General features: G+C 34.4%; 2 protein-coding genes across 10 annotated transcripts in view; one reads left to right on the top strand and one right to left on the bottom strand.

The window, feature by feature from the left end:
• CUNH4orf17 (chromosome unknown C4orf17 homolog) overlaps positions 1-1281 on the top strand; it is a 30482-nt gene extending 29201 nt beyond the window's left edge. Inside the window, exon 9 of the mRNA XM_039848710.1 lies at positions 963-1281. Coding sequence (XP_039704644.1) covers positions 963-1165 — 203 coding nt within the window. The 3' untranslated portion in view covers positions 1166-1281. The remainder of the gene's footprint in view (positions 1-962) is intronic.
• Positions 1282-8136: 6855 nt separating this feature from the next.
• TRMT10A (tRNA methyltransferase 10A) lies at positions 8137-23375 on the bottom strand. 9 transcript variants are annotated; one of them, XM_039848675.1, is made up of 10 exons: positions 23217-23373; positions 20490-20606; positions 17671-17819; positions 17337-17538; positions 16311-16473; positions 15497-15568; positions 14409-14483; positions 12422-12571; positions 10578-10683; positions 8137-9373 (listed from the first exon to the last, which is right to left on the bottom strand). In XM_039848675.1, exons 3-10 carry the CDS (start codon positions 17681-17683, stop codon positions 9108-9110), a joined length of 1047 nt encoding a protein of 348 aa, XP_039704609.1. In that variant the 5' UTR covers positions 17684-17819; positions 20490-20606; positions 23217-23373; the 3' UTR covers positions 8137-9107. The 9 variants fall into 9 exon arrangements, with proteins under 9 accessions (XP_039704609.1, XP_039704608.1, XP_039704610.1 ...); XM_039848674.1 differs by lacking the exon at positions 23217-23373 and adding an exon at positions 22889-22977; XM_039848676.1 differs by lacking the exon at positions 20490-20606.
• Between the last annotated feature and the right edge of the window lie 621 nt (positions 23376-23996).

Below are 23996 nucleotides of genomic sequence, written 5' to 3' on the forward strand. Positions count from 1 at the left end.
AAAGAATCACAGAAAGTCCTACGTTGGTCTAGAATAGCCCAACTGAAACATACCTGTGTGACTGGCAATCCCTAGGTTTGAAATAAGCACAGCAACAATGACTATAGAGCAATAGCTATGACATATGTCTACTAGCCTCAAACAAAAAGTCTGTCTTGTTATTTCTACGAGTTCTCTTATACCAGGAATGGTATGGTAATCAATTAGAGTTTTTTGAGGTCTCTCCAGACCCCAGAAGGTTCCATTGGGGTTAACCAACCCAAAAGACGCCCTATCTGCTAATGGGCAATAATAACTGTAATTTAGAAATTTAAAAAAATACCCCCTTACTCTGACAGTCCAAGGATGATCTATTCTATCTGACTTTTCCTACCAAACTTGTCACCCCAGAACTACCAAATCTTGACAGTGATGGTTTCTATTACTCAATTTTATCTTACTTGATGGTCCCAAATATATTTACCCTGTCTAGATATTTGGAAAACATTTCGTATAAGAATCCCCAAATCAAAACCCTTTGTCTCCAGTGTTGATATCCAGCATCTCCCCAAATCCTTATTCCTCCTTGAGGGTGACCTTTGAGAAGGCTTTATGAATACAATTAATTTGTTTTAACCTGCTTGTCTATTTTTTGTCTATCAGGACCATAGATCCTTCTCCTCACTCTCTGGTCCTAATCTTGACTTTCACCTTTACCCATCACCAGCTTCAGTACATTCCTACCAAAATAATGTTTGATTCTAAGATTAAAGAATGTATCTGCATGTTATAGAACACATAACTCATTAGAGATGAGCAGGTGGTAAGAAAGAAAGATGAGAATAGATTATTTTATAAATTTTGGTGTATTAGATTCACCTAAACTTCATGTAGTTTTTTGAATACCATTTGCTACTAAAACATGGCAGATATTATGTTTGATGTCTCAATTATGGTCTTATTTAGATTTTTTTCTATTTCAGAGGCTGAGCACAAGCCTCCATTATTTATAAGAAGAAATAAGATGACAATACCTGTTGCAGAGTATTTCAGCCAGCCAAAGTCTCCTTCCAGGCCTAAAACTCAGGAGACCATATCAACAAAACCAATGTCGGCAAGAAGTATACAACAAGGATACAATCTCTCTCCCCAAAGAACATTTTCTTCTCTAACATACCAAAGGTAGAAGTTCTAGACTAGGCTAATTCTTTCCTAAACACAAGCTTTACTTTGTTACAAAATCAAATTATTATTTTTTTAAAATTTGGTATCAAGGAATCGATAGCTTCTCTATCTGGTGGCACATGTAAATCTCAAAGCGCCTGCATATAATGCTACCAAATAAATGTTAATAGATACAATATGTCTACTTGTAGTTAATTTTAATTCCATGTATAAAAAACATTTATATACATTTCTAATCTTGCACTATTAGTATTAATACATAAGTATAGGGCCTTGATACTAGAAAAATCATCCACAATCAGAATTAAGCAGTTATAATTAGACACCAGCCCAAAAACTCTGATAGAGGAAAAAAAGTTTTAATAGCTGAGCTTATATTCATAATCTGTTTCAATATTGTTGGGCTATTATGAGAAAATGCTGACCTCCCTCAAAAAAGAAAAGATATAAAAATTATCCCTAACTTATAAGCCAGAAAGAAGCTAATTTCCACTCATTACTAATTGTGAATATTAACAAATTTCCTAATACTAAACATTTTTGTATTTTAAAATAAATGATTCTTTGGCCATGGCTGCTATTCTTTCAGTGTACTGCTGGATTCTGTCTACTAATTAGCCAATCTTTCATTTAGAATTCTTGGTCAATATTCAAAAGAGACATTACAAATTGTGTGTGTTTGCATGTGTGCATGCATTCATGCCTGTGTGCCATCTTAATAATAAAATTTATATCCTACAACTAAGAATATACAGCAGAAGTCACATCAAGACTGGTAGGAGGGGAAGAGACATGTAATGGGTTGGTCCCCATACCCCGAGCATGGTATAGCCTTCCATTTATTTATATCTTTCTTCAATGCCTTATAGTTTACTGAGTACAGGTCTTTTGTCTCTTTGGTTAAAATTCTTCCTAGGTGTTTTTTTTTTTTTGTGGGGGGGATGCAAATGTAAATAAGATGGTTTTCTTAATTTCCCTTTCTGATAGTTCATTATTGGTATATAAAAATGCAACTGATTTCTGAATATTAATTTTATATCCTCCTACTTTACTGAATTCTTAGTTGTAATAGATGTTTGTTGGACTCTTTAGGGTTCTCTCTATATGTAGTATCATGTCATCTGCAAATAATGACAGTTTTACTTCTTCCTTTCCAATTCAGACATTTCTTTTTTTCTTGTCTGATCGCTATGACTAAGACTTCCAATGCTATGTTGAATAAAAGTAGTGAAATTGGTAGAGTAGTTCTAGTCAAGATGGCAGAGTAGGTAAACACCACGCTTGCTTCCTCTCATGACCACATCAAAATTACATCTAAACTACAGAACAACGATCATTGAGAATTGCCCAAAGTCGAGCTGAAAAGAAGCCCTATAACTAAGGACATACAGAAGAAGCCACATTGAGGTCAGTAGGAGGGATGAAGGTGTGGAACAAAGCTAGTCCCACACCTACATGTGGCAGTTAAAAATTGGGAAGGATATCTTGGCTGTGGAGGTCCTCCCTGAGGAGCACGGAATCCCAGCCCCATACCAAGATCCCCAGCCCAGGGTTCCAGTTCCAGGGAGAGAAGTTCCCACAACTTCTGACTGTGAAAATCGGCAGAGATTATGGCTGAGTCAGACAGAGGGTGGCTGGACTCCCAGGTATTCCTCTTAAAGGGTCCATCTGTGAACTTACTGGTGATGGACTCACCAGCTCTTAGCTCCAGTTCTGGGCGGCAGCTCAGGCACCAGGGACATACAGGGAGTAACTGAGTTGTCTGGCTTCAGGGCAAGGGATGGAGGGATAGCTTTCTTCCAGATAGAGGTGCTGGCAGAAGCCATTGTTCCTTTATTGATCCCTCCCCCTTTCTAGTATGCAGACACAGGTGGTAGCCATATCTGAGTCTCCATCAACCTGGCTAATGCCAACAGCCTTACCCTGATGATTCCCTGAGACTCTGCCAACCCAACTTGCAAGCCCACCTGTCTTGGCTCATGCTTTGGACTTTCTGAAAATCTCTCAAATGTTCACAAACCCCAAACAAACAATATCTGGCCTAGGCATGCCCCATATCTATTATCAAGCAGCCCCAGGCCTGGCACTGGCAGCAGCCGGCCTCAGTTCGCAGCTTAGCCGCTCCAGGCACCTTCGAGCTCAACACGAGTGAAAAACATCTGTGGATCACTTTGTGGCTCATGCCAGGTGGCCCCACTCAAGGTACAGGCTGCAGCTGAATTTGGCCTATGCTGGGGCCCTTCCCAGGAGGCCCTTGTCTGGCTTTGAATGGTGCCAAAGGACCACTTGGCTGCCTCCACAGATGACACACCTAAAGGGCAGTCTGGGTGGGTACCAGAGCCCTGCTAAGGCAAATTCTGCTTTGTAGGATCAGTGCCTGCACAATAGGTCCTCCACTGGAGTCACAGCCCGTCCTCACAACCAGTCAGCTTGTGAGTCAATCCCATTCATGGGCAAACAGCAACCAAGGCTCACCTACAATAGGAAGGCAAACACGACCCACACAAGGGACACAACTGGAGCACCCAGCTCAGATGACCAAGGACACTGCACTGCTCGGGCCCCAGAGGACACCTACTATGTAAGGCCACTCTACGAAGACCAGGAGACAGATCAGCTATACCTAATACGTAGAAACAAACACAGGAAGACAGTCAAAATAGGAAGATGGACATGTCCCAAATGAAAGAACAGAACAAAGATCCTGTAAAAGAACTAAACAAAATGGAGACAAGCAATCTACCAGATGTAGAGTTCAAAACACTGTTTTTAAGACTATTCAATGATCTCAGTGAGAGCTTCAACAAAGAGATAGGAAGCATTAAAATGGAGATAGAAAACATAAAAATAGAACCAGTTAGAAATGAAGAATACGATAACTGAAATGAAGAATACATTAGAGGGAATCAACAGTAGATTAGATGAAACAGAAGTTCGAATCAGCAATTTAGAAGATTAGGTAGCAGAATACACCCAGTCAGAACAGCAATGAGAAGAAGAATCCCAGAAAATAAGGCTAGTTTAAGGGGCCCCTGAGACAACATCAACTGTATCAACATTCGCATCATAGGATTACCAGATGGAGATGAGAGAGAGCAAGAAATTGAATACCTACTTGAAGAAATAATGACTGAAAACTTCCCTAACCTGGCAAAGGAAAAAGGTATACAAGCTTGGAAAGTGTAGAGTCCCAAACAAGATGAACCCAAGGAGACCCACACCGAAGCACATTGTCATTAAAATGTTAAGGTTAAAGACAAAGAGAATCTTAAAGCAGCAAGAGAAAAACAGTTAATTACCTACAAGGGAGCTCCCATTAGACTGTCAGCTGACTTCTCAACAAAATTTTCAGGCCAGAAAGGATGGGCAGGAAATATTCAAAGTGATATTTCAGGAGGAAGAGGAGGGAAAGGGTAAGGAGAGGGAGGAGGAGGAGTTGTTTTCCAAACATATTTTTATATGATTCATTATTTAATTGCCTTGTAATCAGATGTGATCTGTAATATTGACCAATCCTTTGATTTTGAGGGTAGCATTGAGGTTTAGCATATAGTCAATTTCATAAGTGTTCCATATAACTTGAAAAGATTGTAAATTTTAAAATTGTCGGACACAATGGGGAGCACACAATGCAATATATATATGCCTTACTGTTAAATTATACACCTAAAACTTACTGGAATTTGTTAACCAATGTCACCAAAAAATAAAAAATAACAATAAGTAAATTAATAAATAAAATTGTTGGACACAAAGTTGTAGATATACTCATTAGAAAAAAACTTGTGCTGTTCGAATTTTATATATATCATCTAATTTTCTCTTTTTGCTTGATTTATCAATTACAAAGTTGTACATTAAATATTTTCAATTATGGTAGATATTGTGTTGTTCTGTGGTCTTTGTAATTTTGTCCATTTTGATTTATATATTTTGTAGAGTGTAAACATAGTTTATAATTTTATAATTAATTCATGACCAACTTTATTTCTAACACTGCTTTTTACAATAGACCATCTGACATTAAATAAAAAACATTTTAGGTAGTAAGGCTTTCCTCCTGTCTTTATTTTAATAGCTTATTTTCTACCTTAAGGTATTGTCAGAGAAGGTGCATATATTACTTCTACTATTGGAATTTATTTTCCATTGTGGAAAGTCCACATATAGATACCTCCATGAACATTCCTTGGGCACTGGAAAACTGCTTTCAGCTTGTAGAACTTGATATATATCAATTACATCTCTTATTAGAACATTTACATATCTCATATATTCCTTGTTCATTTGAGCTGCTGCAAGTTGGAAAACATGAATCAATCTCCTAATGCAAATGCATTTCTTACTACCTCATCTAATTCCTTAAGTTTTTTCTTAATGAACTTGAATACTATGCTACTTGATGTATATTCATACTTGTCAGATTTTCATTAAGGATTGCATTCTTGAACATTACAACATGCCCTTCTTTTCCTTGTTTAATTGTAATGTGTTGAACCTCATCCAATATTAAAACTGTGACTTCTATCTTCTTTTTATTAGCCCAATAAATGTCTTTCTTTATTCTTTATTTTCAACATTGCTCAGTAACTTTATTGAAATACAGCATGTATTTAGGTTTTGGGTTTTTTTAAAATCCAATTTGAGTGATTTTTAGACCTTTGTATTTGCTAATAGGAGAGATTTGGTCTTGCGTGGTTATTATGATAGCTTTTGGGTTTTATTGAATTTTTAAACATGTTTCATTAAATGATCTGTGATTTCCATATTTTGTTTAACGACTATTCTGGTAATTTAGAAAGCTTGCATTTTAAAATCTTATCTAAGCTTGGGTTCCTCCAAGTGTAGAGTGTGAAAGCATATTCCTACTTTTTCTCAGTCAGGCAATGTTAAAAAGACTGAGAAACAAAGAAAATAGGGCAAGAACGGAAGGAATGTCAATATGAGAAAGTATTACCAAGTTAGCAGCTGCTTGGTTTCAAACTGATTGCTCAATCTTAAGGGAAGATAAATGGGATAACATTCTCAATTTATTAATGAGTACACTGAGACTTACAAAGGTTGAATCAGTTGCCCAAAGTCACATGACTGAGTGGCAGTGCCAAGATTTAAGAGTATTGGATAATACTCTTTCCAATAATAGTATTATCTCGATTGTCACTGGTTCCTTTCTTCCCGTTTCTTAAGTGCCAACTCTCTGTGTCTGACCAGGAGCTAGGAAAACAGAGATAAACTTCCCAATGCTAATTGAGATCAAATTTTAAGGAGCATTATAGACCACTGCTGTCATTAATTCTAATCTCTGCCTTTTTTTTTTTTTTTACAACCGTTCTCTGTACATGTTCTTGGTGTTCTATGAACAATTCTTGCCTTTTATCTGTATCATTTCAGTGATCCATTCTATGTATAAAATGAAATATCACTTTACTTCGTAATTGTAATTAGTGGGTTTCATAATGGTTCATTCATCTCCTAAAAGACATTCCTTCAGAATTGCTTCCTTTTTTCCTTTTTGCTTTTCCAATTTCCAGTATTTTCAAATGCTACAAGACTGATCTCTGAAAAACCAGTCTGAAGACTGTCCCTTTTCTTAAGAATGAGCTTCCTTTATGAAGACCATAGGTTTTTAAGGAAATAAAATGAGAGAAAACCTATTATTTCAGCAGACATATGTCCTTTTGGTGCATTCATTTAAAAACTAACTAAATTCCCTACCTATATTATGTCCCAATACATGCTGCTTTACTACTACTGAAGTTTTAAATAATAAGGCACCTCAATAAACCAAGTGTTGAGAGAAAATAAAGAAAATTAGTTACTTAAAAAATCAAAATTTTAAATACCTCAGAAATTTGTTATTTCTAATTGTGATCTCTCCCTTCTTGTCATTAACAGCCTAAATAAGATATGGATTTGTAGTAGATAGAATTGTGTTATCTAAAACATTCAAATCTCAGTAGCTAGTCCTTGTGAATATATTAGGAAATAGGGTCTTTGTAAATGTAATCAAGTAAAGATTACAGTGAACCCTACCTAACCCAATGACTGGTGCCCTTATAATAGGGACACAGACACAGGCAGGGGAGACAGAGGGTTAGGTAGGCCATGTGAACAACAAAACAGAGATTGGAGTGAGGCAGCTGCAAGCCAAGGAACACCACGGATTGCCGACGACCACCAAAAGCCAGGAAGGGGCTGGGACGGATTCTTCACCATTACCTTTGGAGGGAGCATGATCCCACTGACCCCTTAATTCCGGGCTTTTAGCCTCCAGAACTGTAAGAAAATGAATTTCTGTTGTTTTAAGCCACACAGTTGTGGTACTCTGTTTATGGCAGTCCTAGGAAACTAATACAGGGCTTTTATAGTTAGTGAAAATTAAACCACACAGTGCCTGTATTGATTTTTCCCCACCTTTCAAAATTGAACTATGCCTGTTCTATCTATACGGAATAATTTAAGTAAAAGGCACAATATTTCATGCTACTAAGCCATATTAACTCGGAAAAACCTTTGAAAAATACAACTTAAGACAAAAGCTTTGTTCTTCTAGAATTGTAGGGGCCTTTATTAGATTTAATATTGATGTTCACTGTCTCTTAGTTTTTGTTGCTTTATTCCTAGTAATCTATTACAGTTATCCACTTAAAGTAAGGTCTGTGAGCAAGGTATGTAAATAAACTTTCTACCAAATGTGTATGTAATTCGAGTTGCCAATGAATAAAAAGAACAGCAACTTCATTTATCCACTCAGGTAAGGCTTCTGAAGTCTTACTTTAGCTGTGACAAAGAACAACTGCTTAAACATAACTGCTCTACTTTTACTGGTAGGGAACTAAAACATCTCCTTTAAGCCTCATCTCCCCTTGCCAATGTCTTTATACAAATGTTTAGTTATGAATATTTATATTTTGTAAAATTTAAATTCCTTAGTGTAGTTCAACACAACCATTCACAGAAATAATACACATATATGGCAACTCAATTGTTTACTATTAATAACAGACTCATACATGCTGTGGACAAACATGTATATATACAATAATGTGCATATTTTCATACATCCTTATATAATTTACAGAAATATACATTTACATTAGCTTGATTATATAATAGTAGGCAGATGCACATATAAAGTTAACTTTATTCAAACAACAAATATTTTATTTAATCAAAGAAAAGATAGCTGCTGAGAGGTTTTTCATCTTAAATTTAGGTAAAGATAAAATTTATCCTTCAACAGCCTTTTAAAATAATCTAGCCTGAAAAATTAATTTTTGTAACTGAAATAATTCATCACCATTATTTGAATTAAGAAAATATAATAAAGAGATTAACTCTTCAGTGATTGCGTTAGAACCATGAAAAGGCATCACAAAGGAGGAACAGAGACAGGCTTCATAGTCCAGAGAAATTAATTAAGTTTGTCAATCCAACACTTCCTCCTGAAATCACTATATTCCTTTGAAGTCATTAAATTCGATATAAAAGTTGAAATAGAAGCTAACTTCCCATACAGAACATTTTGGTACACTTACATGTGAGTATCTACCTTTACAAATAAGTAGGCAATAAATCAGAAAGACACTGATATAAACACCATAATAAAACTAAAAGGTCAAAGGCACATTTTGAAGAATCCAATCCGAAAAATAAGAGAAGGAAAGTCTACTAATAAAGTAAAATTCTCAAAAACTCTTATTTGAGGCTTAGAAAAACTATTTTAAAAAAATTACACATTTAAATTTTATGCAAAAACAAAAAGTGCTTTTTTTAACAAGTGTTTTTACACTTAGCTCTAAAAAAAAAGGTTTAAAAATTCACAACAGAAATAAGGGAAAATGGAATTTTCTTCCAATTTGAATATTCTATGAAACACCTCATTTTCTCCTATTTTGTTTTTAAACTAAAGAACAAAAACAAAAACAAGAAAACAGATGACATTAGTGTGGTATAGAGTTCACTGTAGAGTCAGTGCTATTTTCTTTGTCCTGCTTTTCTTCAGGTGGAGAATCTAGTTTATTTCTGCTATTTTCTTCCTCACTGGAATCACTGTCCAATTCACCTTCAACTCTGGCAGACTTCTTGTCATGGGAAGAAGTTTCACAGGCTTTGTCTGTGGGAATGGCTCCTTTCCGCTGGGGTAAGATAGTAAAAAATGCTTCTTGCCAGTCTCTTGTTTCCAGGTATTCCAGAATTATTTCAAACACTGAAACAAAGACAAACTCTATACATTTCTTAGCCAAGTTCATCACAATGTTGCATACTATATTTTAAAATACATTGCTTTTGTATTAAGAGTGCTAATATATCCTAATTACTTTGCTCTTATCACTTTCTTCTCCTATTGGCTGTCAGAGCCAATTTGCCCCAATGCTCTCAAGTATGTTACCTTTTCTTGAGCTTTTCTTCAATTCAGTTCTTAAGTGCTCAGAGGTTTACCATTACCTATCGCCAATTACAATCAATAGAGAATCTTTTTGTTTCCTTCCTATTCTTTATTCTTTTTATTTCTTTATCCTTTATGTGATAACATAAAACTAGGGGGAAAAAAAAGGTTGGGATTAATCTAAATTTCTTCTATCTTTTCTATAAAGAGCCACTCACTCTAGGGAGCTCCTTGCCTTTTTTTTTTTTTCCCCCCACATTAGAGGTAAAAGAATATTAATACTGTCTCCAAAGTACTCACACGTTAATATATTGCTGCAGGGTTAATCTGGACTGCTTTATGAAAAAGCAATTTCCACTATCTATGAAAGGTCTTAGAAATTCAATCCTTGAATCAGCAAGATCATTTCTATAACTCTCTGAGCCTGCTATAGAGAAAGTGCTTAGCACATAAGAGACCAATGAACAGTTGTGTACTAACAAAAATCTCTATTAAAAAAAATTTTTTAAAGCAAAACTTCAGGCAAATACTTAGCATCCAAGAATGTCTATTACAATGTTATTTACAACAGAAAAAAAATGAACAGGAGAATGGTTATATTTTTTATATTCAGATAATGGAACATAGTCACTAACAATTATTCAATGATAGAGAAAAATATAATTATAAATGAGGGGAAACACCCCAGATTTCTAATATTTTATGCAATAGAGTAAGAATCCAATCATGTAATAAATACCATATATGTATAAGAAAAGAACTGTAAAGAAACACATCAAAAAGTTGATACCAAGTATCTTTAGTGAAATTATAGCTTATTTATTTTTCTTTATACTTCTCTGCATTTTCAAAGATTTTTAAATATGCGTGTTATTTCTATATTCAAACAAATTATAAGTGATTATATTTTATAATTTTGTCTCCAACAAGGTGTATATTTTCTATTTGTCCAAAATGTAAATATAATGTTATTTTTCACAGTGTTGGCTCAGGTATATTTTCAGTTTATCCCCTTATAGCTTACCATGATTAATTGCCAAAACTTTTCTACTATTCATCTTCACAAAATTTCCAAGGGGGAGCTGTGCATGATCAATTCCATGATCTGATGCTTGTTTATATGTGAGTCCCTAAAACAAAGACACTATAACTTGAACTAGAACATTAAATTATTTTAACTTTAAGTCTATGACAGAATAATTTTCAGAAAAGATTTTAGTTCAGAGAACATTATCTGAAGAAGAGTGTGTGTGTGTGTGTGTGTGTGTGTGTGTGTGTGTGTGTGTTAAGTTAATTTGGAAATATTCCCTTGACAGTAAATACAGACAGAATGTTTAGGGTATTTGTTTTAATCCATTTACAAGTGAGAAAACCAAAGACATTATGTTCCCTGCCCTGTCACAAAGCTCCTCAGTGGCAGAACCACAGGAAAAACCTGACTCATGCCTCCCGGCCCAATACCTTTTCACCATTCCACACTGCCTTTCTCTAAGTTTAAAATACTCAAACTCAATTCTTAGAAAAGCACCATCACTTCTGCATTTCCCATGAATGCAAAAGATATATAGATAAAACTATGTTTCAATTACATAATACTGAGGCACAAATGACAAAATTACATGAAAACCTGAACTGAAAAAAATGTTTAAATTGCCTATAAATTTAATTTTTCCTGTCAATTAAAAGAATGTTGAATGTGAATTTTCTCTTTTCTCAAACTTAAAATTCTTAAAGCCCATCTAACCAGAACTGAAATAACCAAAACAGAGTACAGGAGAAAAAAGAGCTAATTTTCTCAACCAGTAGTTTACATATTTTAGGGACGAATAATTAATAATAGATTGAGGCATGTGCTTTCGAAAACAAAATTGTTTTAGTTCACAGAAACATACATGAAAGAAAAAAAATATTCTACATAAATAATAAAATAGAATTTTCCCACTAGGAAAAAAAAAAAAGGCTAAAGATCATTCTGATAAAATTCCCTCTGATGCTACAGAGATTCACTGTCCAACTATAGTCGCATGTGACTACTTAAATTTAAATCGATTACAATTTTAAAAAATTCCATTTCTCAATTATACTGCACACATTTCATGTGCTCAACAGCCACAGGGCTGCCGCACTGGACAGATGATAGAAACATCTCCAGCACTGCAAGGAGTTCTACTACACAGTGGTGCTATACAAGAACAATGAAGTACTTCACATTATTTTGCTGACAATATTTCCTCAGACACTTAGTAAACATGTTTTTTCTTTAGTTGGGTTGAATTTAGACATTGCAAAGTAGCTGACAAAGTACATTATTATGTTTTCTATCAGAAAGTATATTTCTGTAATTCTTCATTCAAATGAGGATAAGGAGGTAGAAAGAGACAAAAGTGGAAATGTTAAAGAACAGAAAGCACATCCCATGAAAATCGCATATTTAAAATATAAATGTACCAGTTTTATTATAAATTTTACCCGTGGCCTAGAAATTTATTAGCAGCAGCATCTTCTATCAATACAACATAGCGTTGAGCATATGGGCTCGGGAAAACTCTGCGAGGTTTCAAATATCTGTTTTACCACCCACTACTATTGATTTTACACTTCATTTCTCTAGGCCTCCAGTTCTTCATCTGCGAATGTTGATAATAATAGCACTGACCTCACTGGTTTATAATGAGGATTAAGCACACTAATAAATGTGAAATGTTCTGCTTAGCCAGAAGGATGACTGAAATATAGTAGACACTCAATAGAGATTAGTTATCATCAGTATTATTGTTACTATCAAGAAGATTATTGTTACTATTGAGAAAATTGATTTATCAATTTTAGATACAAGCAAAAAAAATAAATAAATGAAAACAATGGTACCTTGTGATGGTTGTGATCTACTAATCCTCCAATTACATAAGCTTTTGATTCATCTAATTCCTTCAGTACATTAGGTGAATCAGATGTAAGATAAATCAGATCTTCTTTCTTTATAAATGCACTATAATGCTCTGGTTTAATGTGGATATCCTTTAAGATACATGGGGAAAGATGTTATTAATTAATAAAATTTTGTGAAGATTGGCTAATAATCATTTTGAAAGGAAGTGAATCATATGAAATTTGAAAGAATGTCATTACAATGTATTTTTTATAAGCTACTACTAAAAACTCCTTATCACCTCACATCTCAATTATTTAAATAGCTTCCCAATGTTATTTATCTGTGTCTAGCCTCAGATTACCCAATTTATTTCCATACACCAATGGTAGACTCATTTTCTACAAATACTACTTTTAATGTTTTATCTTTATAGGATAAAATTCAAACTCCTTAACTTTGTAACTTTCCTGGATATGGCACTAACCTACCTTTCTAACTTTATCTGTTCCAATGAAACAAATGCCTTTTGTTGCATATTTGCTCACATTGTTTTCTAGCCAAAGAATGCCTTTTCCAAATTACTTCCTCTCCATCTATATGAATCATCAAAGGGAAATGGCTTATAGATTTAATAAATTCCATGTCTCTGTTTCTACACAGATACACATCTGAAATCTTCTTCACCAAAACTGTTAGGTCATAGATACAAAATTGAACAGTTGGCAGTCAGAATTTTGCAAACTACATTGATGGTATAAGGCTCAGATGACATTTACCCAACAATTTTGAAGGAAATAAAAAGTGAAGCGGGAGACTTCTCACCTAAAATGTATAACCTATTAATAAACAGTTGCTTTTCTGTAAAATGTTATAAATTTGACACCTACGCTTAATAAAGGCTCCGAGAGGGACCTGAAATTAGAGACCAGAGAACTTGTGTCTCTCTGGAAAGCTGGTGGCAGAAATAATAAATTTAACAAGCCACGAAATAACTAAAAGTATACCTACTCTAACTTATTATATTACTTCTTAGGAAAATAGGCATGATCATAAAACTTGGTAAGTATATTGTACTTTCTTACTTTAAAAAGCCTTTAAAATGTTTCACATTATAGGCTATAATATAAATGTAGTCATTATGGGATTAGTGAGTATGAGAGAAAAAGTCTGTTACAGTGAGAACTGGCTTTTAGAAAGAAAAAGGACAGAAATAATCCAGTACTCTGACTAAAATAGGGTTCCTCAGTGACTGGTACTAATGCCAATCTATTAGTCATCTCTGCAAATGACTGAGAATGATTTAGTCTCACTAAAAAAAATTGTGAGCCACACATGTAATTTTAAATCCTTTGGTAGTCACATTAAAAAAAGTGTAAATAAGTGACATTAATTTTAATAATACATTGTATTCAACACAATATACCTGCCATGTCATCATTTCAACATGTAATAAATATTTTTTAAAATTTCAAGGAGATATTTTACATTCTTTTTTTGTACTAAGTCTTTGAAATCCAGTGTATGTTACACATTTATAGTACATCTCATTTCAGACCAGTCACATTTCAAGAGCTCAATAGCCACATGTGGATAACGGACACCAAATGGGAGAGTGCAGATTTAAAATAAACAGAATGCAAGCATACTCCCAGATTTTAGAGTGATTTCACTCCTATAAATAATGTATAACTAGTTTTCTAAGTAGACATTGTATAAAAACCTTTAACATCTTTCTTTTTTAAAAAAATATGTTTTAAGGTTGGCAGCAAAATAGCAAGTGAGTTTTAATGAGAACAATACAAACTAACAGACATCTCAATCTCTTTAGCTTCTCTCATTCTTAACTTTAGACTAGTACAGGGATACAAAGGTTTGGTGACTGAAGATTCCTGTATTAGCATTATGTAGAACTTAAGTAAAAAATGTAGACCTTCAAGCATAAAAATACTTGGAATTATGGGAGAGTTAATCTATTTTAATTACCTTCCAGTTGACCCATCCTTTGTCATTTTCATCCATGTTCTTTTTCAACTGGCCTCCATGGCTTGTCAAGTAAAACTGATGGAGATTTGGAGGCATAGAAAGAGAGAGCAAATAATAAAGTACAATATTTTATTTCCCTCACACACTCATCTGATCACCAATGAAACACATCATTTTCATTCTAGAAAAAAATAAATTTGTGACATACTTTAAACATGCAAGAATAAATCTGTGGTAGAAATGACATATTTTGTGCATCTCATAACTAACTTCCTTATTCCATCTATATATTTATCCTACTTTTCAAGCAGCTATAATCTGCCTCTCCCCTAATGATCACTTTCTTACAAATCCCATTTCCATGTCAAGTTTCATTCCCTTCTTGTTGCCACAACCTCTATTTTTACCAGTCCAAAGTCTTCATAATTTTTCTTTGATTCTAAACTCTGACACTTATTTCAAGTCTAATCAGGGGTGAGAAGAATATGAAATATAAGAATATAAAATTACTATCATTTCATAAAAAGAAAATCTCTAACAAAAAATATAGTAAGTTTCTGGTTTTCAACATCAGTGAACCAGTGTTAATTTTTATGTCACCTAGAATTTGAATTCAAGTAGAAAAAAGACCCTACTCTTAACAGCAGGCAGCTAGTCTCACAAAGTATTCCTTCACTCTAAGGAAGTACTTTTCAAAATTATCAATGACTCGAAATCCTATAAGTAGGAAACCACAGCACACATCAGGGACCACAGCACACATCAGGCAGGGAAGAAAGAAGAGCTGAGAAACGCATGAAAATGTGTATATCCTTTAATGAAGATGTTCAACTATACAGCAACGAGAGGGTTAGTGTGTGCAAGACTGATGATAACTGGGCTATGTCTGACAATGACATAGGTGAAAAAATGTTTAAAATATTTTACTTTATTTTTGTAGAAAAATAAAACATGTTTCGAACAGGCATTTTGTTCTCTAAGGAAGATTATTTGTAAGACTCTCGTAAAGGTAGTCAGGATTACCTGTGTCTTTTCCCAAGGAAGATCTGAAAAAAAAATGGAATCCATTTTAAATTCTTCAAACATACCTGTACAGGATGCGGTGCTCGTCGATTTTCTGCATAACATCGTTGAATCTGCTTATGAAGTTTTTTAATGTCCTATAAAAGAGTACAATTTTTAAAGTAGCATTTTCGAAATTGTCTGTGGCCATTTCACAATCTTAGTGGACTAGAATAAACAGAAGGGATGACTAGACAGGTACATTGTTTTAGCTCGAAGTACAAGTCCTTTCTGATAATTTCCATTCAATTTCCTTACATACTAACAAAATAATTACTATAAGTAAAATCAATACTCTGTAATCGAACCATTATTTCGTATTTTGTATCCACTTAAAATGCTAGTTTATGAAAATACTCACTCTTACTAAGAGTCAGCAGATGAAAAAATTCTTTTAGAGCCACACTATTACTATTTTCATAATTTGCCAATGGTTTGGAAAGTAATTAAAACCATGTTCTCTTCACTAGCATTGTTCAAACAATCAGGTTTCTCAAACTATTAAATAAGTAATAATTCTCTTAGGCCAGTCATATTTCTTATTTTCTTATTTTTGATTAGGAAAAATAACAAAAACACTGTTTACGATTAACATGTAGTTACTGAGTTTTATAATCTAATTACAGTGTGTGTCTCTCCCATTGTCTATATATATATATATATATATATATATATATATACACACACACACACACACACACATATAGCACAGATTTTGAAAATCTTGATTTAAGCTGCATTTTAGTACATAAATTTCTATCAAAGTCATACTATATATTAAAGTAAGAATCATTCGGCTTAGTTCACCTACAGGATTTTTCTGACAATGATTCATGATACCTTTAATACCATCAAGCTGTCAAAACTACAGTCAATAATGAGGCGAAGTGTGCTGTGAACAACATCTCTTCGAATACGTTTCCTGTCATTTCCATCAGAGTTTGATTCCATTTGACACTGTCGCTCTAACTGCTTTCTCTTACGTTTTTCCTTCCGCTTTTGTCTGAAAGTAGAAATTGAAATAACTGTTGCTATTTGTTTATTCAGATATTTACAAGACTTCTAAATAGACATCTTTTTAAAATTTGAATCATATGAAATTGCCACTTATATGGATCAAAATTGGTCAAATATCCACAATTTTATATAGTCTATCTAAAAGATACAGATAGGAAGGAAATGAGTTTGTAAATACAATATAACGCTTTCTACATAAATCTTAACTATACTACTAATAAATTCATTTATTATTGGTATCACACTATGCTAAGAAAACTTGTACGGTTTGAGAATTATGATAAATTTTACCTTTATCACTCTTCCCGTACATGATTTTCAAGCAACATTTATATGGTTTAGGAAAACAAGCAACATAAAACAGTGAGTGGGGAGAAAAAAACATCTCATACACTTTTCTCCTCATCTCCATCAACTATAGTTTATTTTCTACCACTAAATTTTGGCATTATACAATAACAGCTTCATCCTAACTGTTCTTGACAAAACCTGCAATATTTCTTCCAGCAAAATCAATGTTAGGCCCAAATCTGATCTTTCTGAGATAGTTATTTTTATTCATATCTAGGACATAGATGCTAATTATATCCCTTTCCTAAGTCAATTGTTTCAGAAATTGTGCTGTTACTCACAATAGATTCTGGGTGAGAAAACGTGTATAGTACAAATTCATTCACTGCTAAAAAAAAAAATCAAAACAGTTTTAACAGCCAACTGACAGTGTTAAGCAAACTATGCATAGCTCCCATTTTAATTAACACAATTACTTTTAATGTATCAAAGGACTATGAAAGATCCAACATTCCATATTTTTGAACAGGGACAGGATATATATATTTCAAAACATACTTGCGGAGTTCTCGTTGTTCTTCCCATTGTTTCTGTTTTATTAGCTTCTTCCTTTGTCGTTTAGATATTGGTTCAAAGTCTTTACTTAATCTTGGTTTCTGGCTCTCTTGATCTTCACTTAAGTCTTGCTTTCTTTCAACATTAGAAGTCTCAACAAATGCTGGTAACATTTCAGATGACATTTGATGCCTCTGAAAGGCAACTTTGACATGAATAGATATTTCACAGACACATAAAAAAAATAAAAAAAAGAAATGATGAATAGATGTGATTAAAATTAAACCGTATCAGTAATGAGTAAAAATGCAAATTTAGAAAATTAAATATCATTTACCGGCAAAGATCATGTGATGAAATGGAGTGATTTCATAAACTATTGGTGGTCATGACACAATTTTTCCAGAAGGCTACGCTGATCTATATGTTTCAAGAGCTTTAAAATGTTGATACCCTTTGACTTAATAATTTATTTCCTTAGAATGTCTGTAAATGAATCAGAAATAAACATAAAATGCTAAAGGGTATAATGTAGTCTCCCCTTATCTTTGGGAGATACATTCCATGATCCCCAGTAGAGCCCTGAAAAGGCAGATAGTACCAAACTATCAAACCCTATATATATTATGTTTCTTTCTATACATATTATATACCTACGATAAAGTTTAATTTATAAATTAGGCACACTTAAGAGTTTAAATGCAATAACTAATAAAATAGAACACTTATAACTAATATAAGTTATTTAAATGTGGTCTAACCCATTTATATTTTCGGACTGTGGTTGACCTCAGATAACTGAAACCATGGAAATCAAAACCATGGATTGGGGGATTACTGTATGTACTGCAGTGTTATTTTTAACAATGAAAAATCAGAAACTACTTGAATGTCAGCAAAAGGGACTAAATAAATTACAGTTCATCTATAACATGGGCTAAGAATACTAAGTAGCCAATAAAAATCAAGTTTCCCAAAATTATTTAGTGATTAAGGAAAACTTTTATTAAATCAGAAAACTAAAAAAAACCCCACTATATATACATTATGTCCAATTGTTTTAAAAAGTATACACACTAACATGTTTAATTCTTACCTATTTTATTCATTTTCTAAATTTTATATAATAAAAATGTATTATAAAATATTTTATATATTTTTTAAAAAGAGATGAAAAGCACTTTAATGCTACAGTATGAGGGAGATGTTACTTTCATTAACTGGATGTACACTCACAACTAGTTTTTGACAAAAGATGTTCTTTTGGAAAATGATTCATATATTTTGGAAAATGCAGAAAATAAATTTGGTTGCCCCCTCCTATATATTTCATTGTAAATATATAATTGTAAATATTCTACTTTAGTCATGGCTAAAAGACAAAATATATATGTTGATTCTGTAATCACTTATGGAATGCTTAAGGCCATCTCTAACATCTTTATGTGATTTTAAGCACCCATATATATATATCTATTGCCTGGAACTTAATTGGCCTTCAGATTAAAGGGCTAGAAATGCTGAGATTTCTTTTCTCTTTAAAAGATTATTAACACCAAAGTGTTAAAATATATTTACTTTTTATCCCTACCAAAGACTATGCATAAAGCTTACAAATGTTCTATTGGCCTTAAAGAAAATTCTATGATTCCTCCTTCATGCAGAAACAGCTAACAAGTCTATGCAGAAAAGCTAGTATCTAAAAGAAAGAAAAATCTCCACAATTCAGATAATAGAAAGACAAAACCTTTGAAGAACATAACTTAAGCAGTAGTTTTATAATATGGTTCTTGCTTTCTTTAAAAGTGCAATGTTGTAACAGGACATATGGGGATAACTAAGCAAACTTAGAAAGCTTACCAAATTATGACTAAAAGACAGGAAATTTTAAGGTGTGTGCTTTGGGGCTACAGCAAAAGCTCTGGTATTTTACTAGGTTACAAAATTACTAAGAAGGAGAAAGGATCATCTAGTAAACGAAGTAAGAGTTCACAAGTCTTCTTTATAACACTAACCAAACAGTATCCTTAGTAAAATGGGGAAATACCTCCTAGATATGACGACCAAATCTGATTCTCCACCAGAAACTCCATACAGACAGGGATGATGTTTGCTTTTGCCCAACTATTATACTGTCAGTACTAACACTGTGCCTGGCACTTAGTAGATACTTATTATATATTGGTGGAATAAATGAGTGAAAATGATATTACAAAGGATTTTAAAAATGAAAATGGTAATGGCAAACATTAATTTTAAATTACTTAATAAAAAAAAAAATCTAATTTAATCCCTAAAACAACCCTGTGAGGTAGACAGTTATTATGCCACTTTACAAAGGAAGAAAGCACAGTGAAGTTAAATAACTTGCCCCAAATTGCAAAGCAACTAAACAATTCCTAAGAAACAATGTACCTAGAACAAATTTAGCACAGAGTAGGTCCTTAAAACGCTTCTTGAATGAACAAATGACGTGATGGAGCTAAGATTTAAATCCATATCTAACTCTACTTTCTCCCAGAAACCCAAAATCTTATTTAGGACATGAGGGTTTCCAAAGAATGTAAAAGAGCTATGCTGCTTCAACTCTGCTGTTGGAGGGCTCTGAGATCTGTGTCATTGAAAGGTAAGGAAAAAAAAAAATAGCTCCGGTTTTATTCCTATGCCGCTGAATCAAAAAAATTGGGACAGACTTCTAAGAGATGGTTGCCAAAAATTCATGTTTTGAGGCATCCTGTCTCCCACTCATGAATACATGACACAGTAAATAAACTATAAAAAGGGGAAACAAAAAAGGTATAGCTTCTCTCAAAACCCCAAACGAGAAATAGAATAGATATTGTTCCTGCTGGGCCTGCTGTGCAAAGACAGCTGAGAGTTTCCCTGGCTTTAAAGTAGGGAGAATAAAAATAATACAAGACAGAGGATGGGAGAGAGGTGAGAGACAGTTTAAGATGAAACCTTAACCTAGTATTGAGGGTGGTGTTCCTCCTTCCATGTAAAAAGCCTGGAAACAGGTAAAAGGAGACAATGGCTTATACGAACATGAGTACTTGAGAGAAACCTGAAGGAAGCAGACCCAGCACTATGACCTGGGCCAAGCCACTAAAGTGACATATGAACTTAAAACACTACATGATTGGAATTCTGAATCACCTGTATAAGCTCTACTGTGGACTGAGGCAGAACAGGGTCATGAGTTGGGAGCAACCACAAAATCAGTAGTAGATGGAGAGGTGGTTTGGAGAGGGGAAGTGATAATCCCAGTTAAGTCTGCAAAACAAAATTACAGAAAGAAATGATTTTAAAAGACAACAACAAAATCAACAATCAGGAGATAAATTCATTAAACATAAATTAAAAATAATAGGATGATGTGAAAATAATTTTAAAATTAATTCGGTTGGAATCTTTCAGAGATCATAAAGAGTAAGGATCATAAAAATGAAACAGGACATTGAAACACAAAAGCAGGCATAATAAAAGCAAAACAGCAATCCATGAAAAAAAAAAAATCAATTTGGAAATCAGGAAATGAAGATATAAAAATTGCAATAGATGAGACAAATTCCAGATAACCTGGAGTCCAAGAGATAACTGATGGATTAGAAGGTAGCCTGACAATCTGACTCAGAAATAGAACAAAAAATGATATTAGAACAGTTAATAAAAGACTTGAATTATAGAGTGAGAGAAATACAGGCAAAAAGGTAATTGGAGATAAATGTATAACCCTGAGTGTACTCATTAATATATTTTTTTTAAGTTGGAAAACAAAGTAAGCATTCAACGTAAGAAATAGGAGACAAAGAACACCCAGTAAACGTGAAAAGATCAGAAGAAAATTTTAAAATAAATGTTATAATCCCCGCGATCACTTTAATTTTACCTCATTTCCATAGATAGTGCATTAAATAAAAATCAGCAATGCACGAATCCAAAACAATATAGGGTGGAGAAAACATAAGCTAAACCTACCCATTACTCTAAATATGCAAACTTAACAATTAAAGTTCATAGGAAACAAAGTGCTCTCTTCATGAAACAATAACATTTTAAAAGAGAGTATTTCCAATCATCATTGGTATCATTTTTTGCTACTTCTCTATTATGTTCAAAACTGCAAGTGTTGCCTGGCTCTACGTGAAAATTTAAAACCGTAATGCATAGCAATGTTTTACAGCTCACGTACACCAGGGGGAACTTTTGCCTTTCCTATCCAAGAAGTCAGTTAAATTTAACTTGGCCTATCATTGCATACTAATGTTTTTAAACAACCTATCAAATACAAAGCAAAGTCATAAGCTAGTCAACATCATTATCATTATTATTTTTAAAGCTCTGCCTAATTAAGAAAATGTTGTGTAGTAAGTGTATTTTTTAAAGCTTTGATTCAGCTAGATATATTGAGGCATGAAATACAACAGTGATGCTAGCTTGAGATACTATGCATTATTGCTTACAGCACTTTACATACAAGGATATGTACCAACTCCCACTGCCTATACCATACATTAAACTGTTCACTATGTACGAACTTGTTCGGATTACCAGTTAAGCAAAAATGGGGCATTTTACTAGGCGTACTAGCTTTCTTATTTTAATTTTGACCAGTTTATAAACTCCAGTTTATAAGCAGAGATTTTTGCCTTCCTCCCTCACACGCAGTGACGCTCCCACAGTACATTTTCATTCATTCAATCATGTTCGACAAATATTTAAGAACATTTTGTAGCAATTATATAAATATTTGTACAAAATTCAGTTCAGCATATAATTTTAAAAATGGTTCATTTAGTAACAGAAATAGGTTACCAGGTTGTCTTATAAAACTAAGAACTGGATAAAGATGACTAAGGCCATTTGGTGTAGGATGCATACATTAAGAAGTATTTTGGTATTCCTTGTATTTCCACTTAGCACAGATGGCAGCAGGGGAAAACAAAAACTTTCATGGATTTTATCGATTCGGTTAAAATCTTCTTAAGTTACGACTCATATTCCCTTCCAGAAAGATCCAAACGAATGGTGGAATATCTACAGACTGGAATCAAATGACCTGACAGCAGGTTTTAAAAGGAAAAATGTGCCGGCAAAATGTGCAGTAGAGAAAGCGCTTGGTTCGGCGGCCAAGCCCTTTGGGCGGAGGGTTGAGCTGGGATAGGGAGAGAATAGGATTGAAAACACAAACAAAAAGTAAGAAAATCATCTGTGGCTATCTCCTTCTTAGCTCTCTATGAATGCCCGAATTTTAACACTTTAAATATTTCAGTGAAATCGGTCTTCTTAAAGTCGTCCTCAGCTCACCACCGCGGGGCCTAACAGCACTTGCAACTTTCTCTCGTGCTCTCTATATTTCAGAGTGCTCAGCTACGTCAGCCCCATGTCGGAGAAATGAGATAAAGCAGATTTAAAGCGACTTGCCCACGGTCTCTAGCCACCAAGTGGCAGAACCACAACTCGTTTCCGACCCTTCAGAGTCCAGATTTCCCTCTCCCTTCGTTCTTTGGAAACACACTCTTCACACACTAGGGACCGGATCCCGACCCCCATACCGACATCGACAGCCAGCATCCTTCCGCCGGTGGGCAGAACCTCTACCCACTCTGCCCCTAAGTGACTCGAGGGGCACCGGCGAACGCACTACAGAGGCTGGATTAAGGGCAGCCAGCCAATCAAGGAGCTGCGTGGCGGGAGGCGCAAGCGCGCTGTGATGTCACTTCCTCAGGAAACAGGGTCGCGGCTGCCACTTCCAAAGCCCCACTCCCCTCGTGCCCGGAAGCTCTTGTTGCTGATTGAGGGCGGCCCTGACACGCGCCCCTTTTGCGCCCGGTGGCTAACAAAGGGTAGGCGAACCCCAGCCTCAGCTTCCAGGAAACTTACAGAGCTGAGGAGTTGTCGGAGAACCTGAGCGCACGCGCAGAAAGCCTTTGTAGAGTGGTCTCGATACCGCTCACGAGTCTTCCTTCCGAGACTTCAACTCCCAGAGGCAGGGACGGTAGCTACACGTAGGAGGATATGGCGGTTACGCTTACGTCATGTAACTGCGCCAACTCCGCACCCGCAGTGGGAGAAAGGGGAGGGAGTTAATTTGGGGCGGGGTCAGGAGTTAGGGTTTTTGGAGTGGAAGGTGATCTGTTTTTCCACTTAAAGGCACGTGTGTCTCTGCGGTTCTGTATTCGTATATTCCTGTGGGGATGTTGAAGGCGGGTTAAGACATTTATACTCTTAAAAATTAAAAACGCGAAACAAGGACTCAGTTCTTTTGTGCTAGAGATGAGAGGAGAGCAAGAGTGCCTAACTATAATTTATACAGAAGAATGTCAGCATCACGTGATTTTACACAATACACAATTCAAATGGAAAATCAAATTAAAACAGTGAAATTCCTAGTAATACTTTTTAATCTAGAATATTTAAGCCTTTTTTCTTGCTTACAACCGGAAATCTTACTCTCCATTCTTGAGTTGTTTTTTCCTATGCTGTTTTACAAAACAAGTGATATTTCATATTTTATATACTTGACCTTATGTAATCTTTTTTTGCTACATAGAGCAAGTCAACGGGAGGGAGAACTGAATGAATCCAGTACATTGTCATTTTCTGGTTAGTTTTCTTATTTGGTTCTTTTATTGCAGAATTTGAAGATAAGCATAAACTGTC

Source organism: Pteropus medius, unplaced genomic scaffold (genome assembly GCF_902729225.1).
Source record: "Pteropus medius unplaced genomic scaffold, Ma_sr-lr_union100, whole genome shotgun sequence".
NCBI lineage: Eukaryota > Metazoa > Chordata > Mammalia > Chiroptera > Pteropodidae > Pteropus > Pteropus medius.

What these genes read in the sequence shown, in the direction of transcription:
- TRMT10A (XM_039848676.1), bottom strand. An exon ending in GAACAACGAGAACTCCGCAA is followed by an intron (nt 16,474 to 17,336) that starts GTATGTTTTGAA and finishes TTCTACTTTCAG; the next exon opens with ACAAAAGCGGAAGGAAAAAC. An exon ending in AGTTTTGGCAATTAATCATG is followed by an intron (nt 9,374 to 10,577) that starts GTAAGCTATAAG and finishes TCTTTGTTTCAG; the next exon opens with TGTTTGAAATAATTCTGGAA.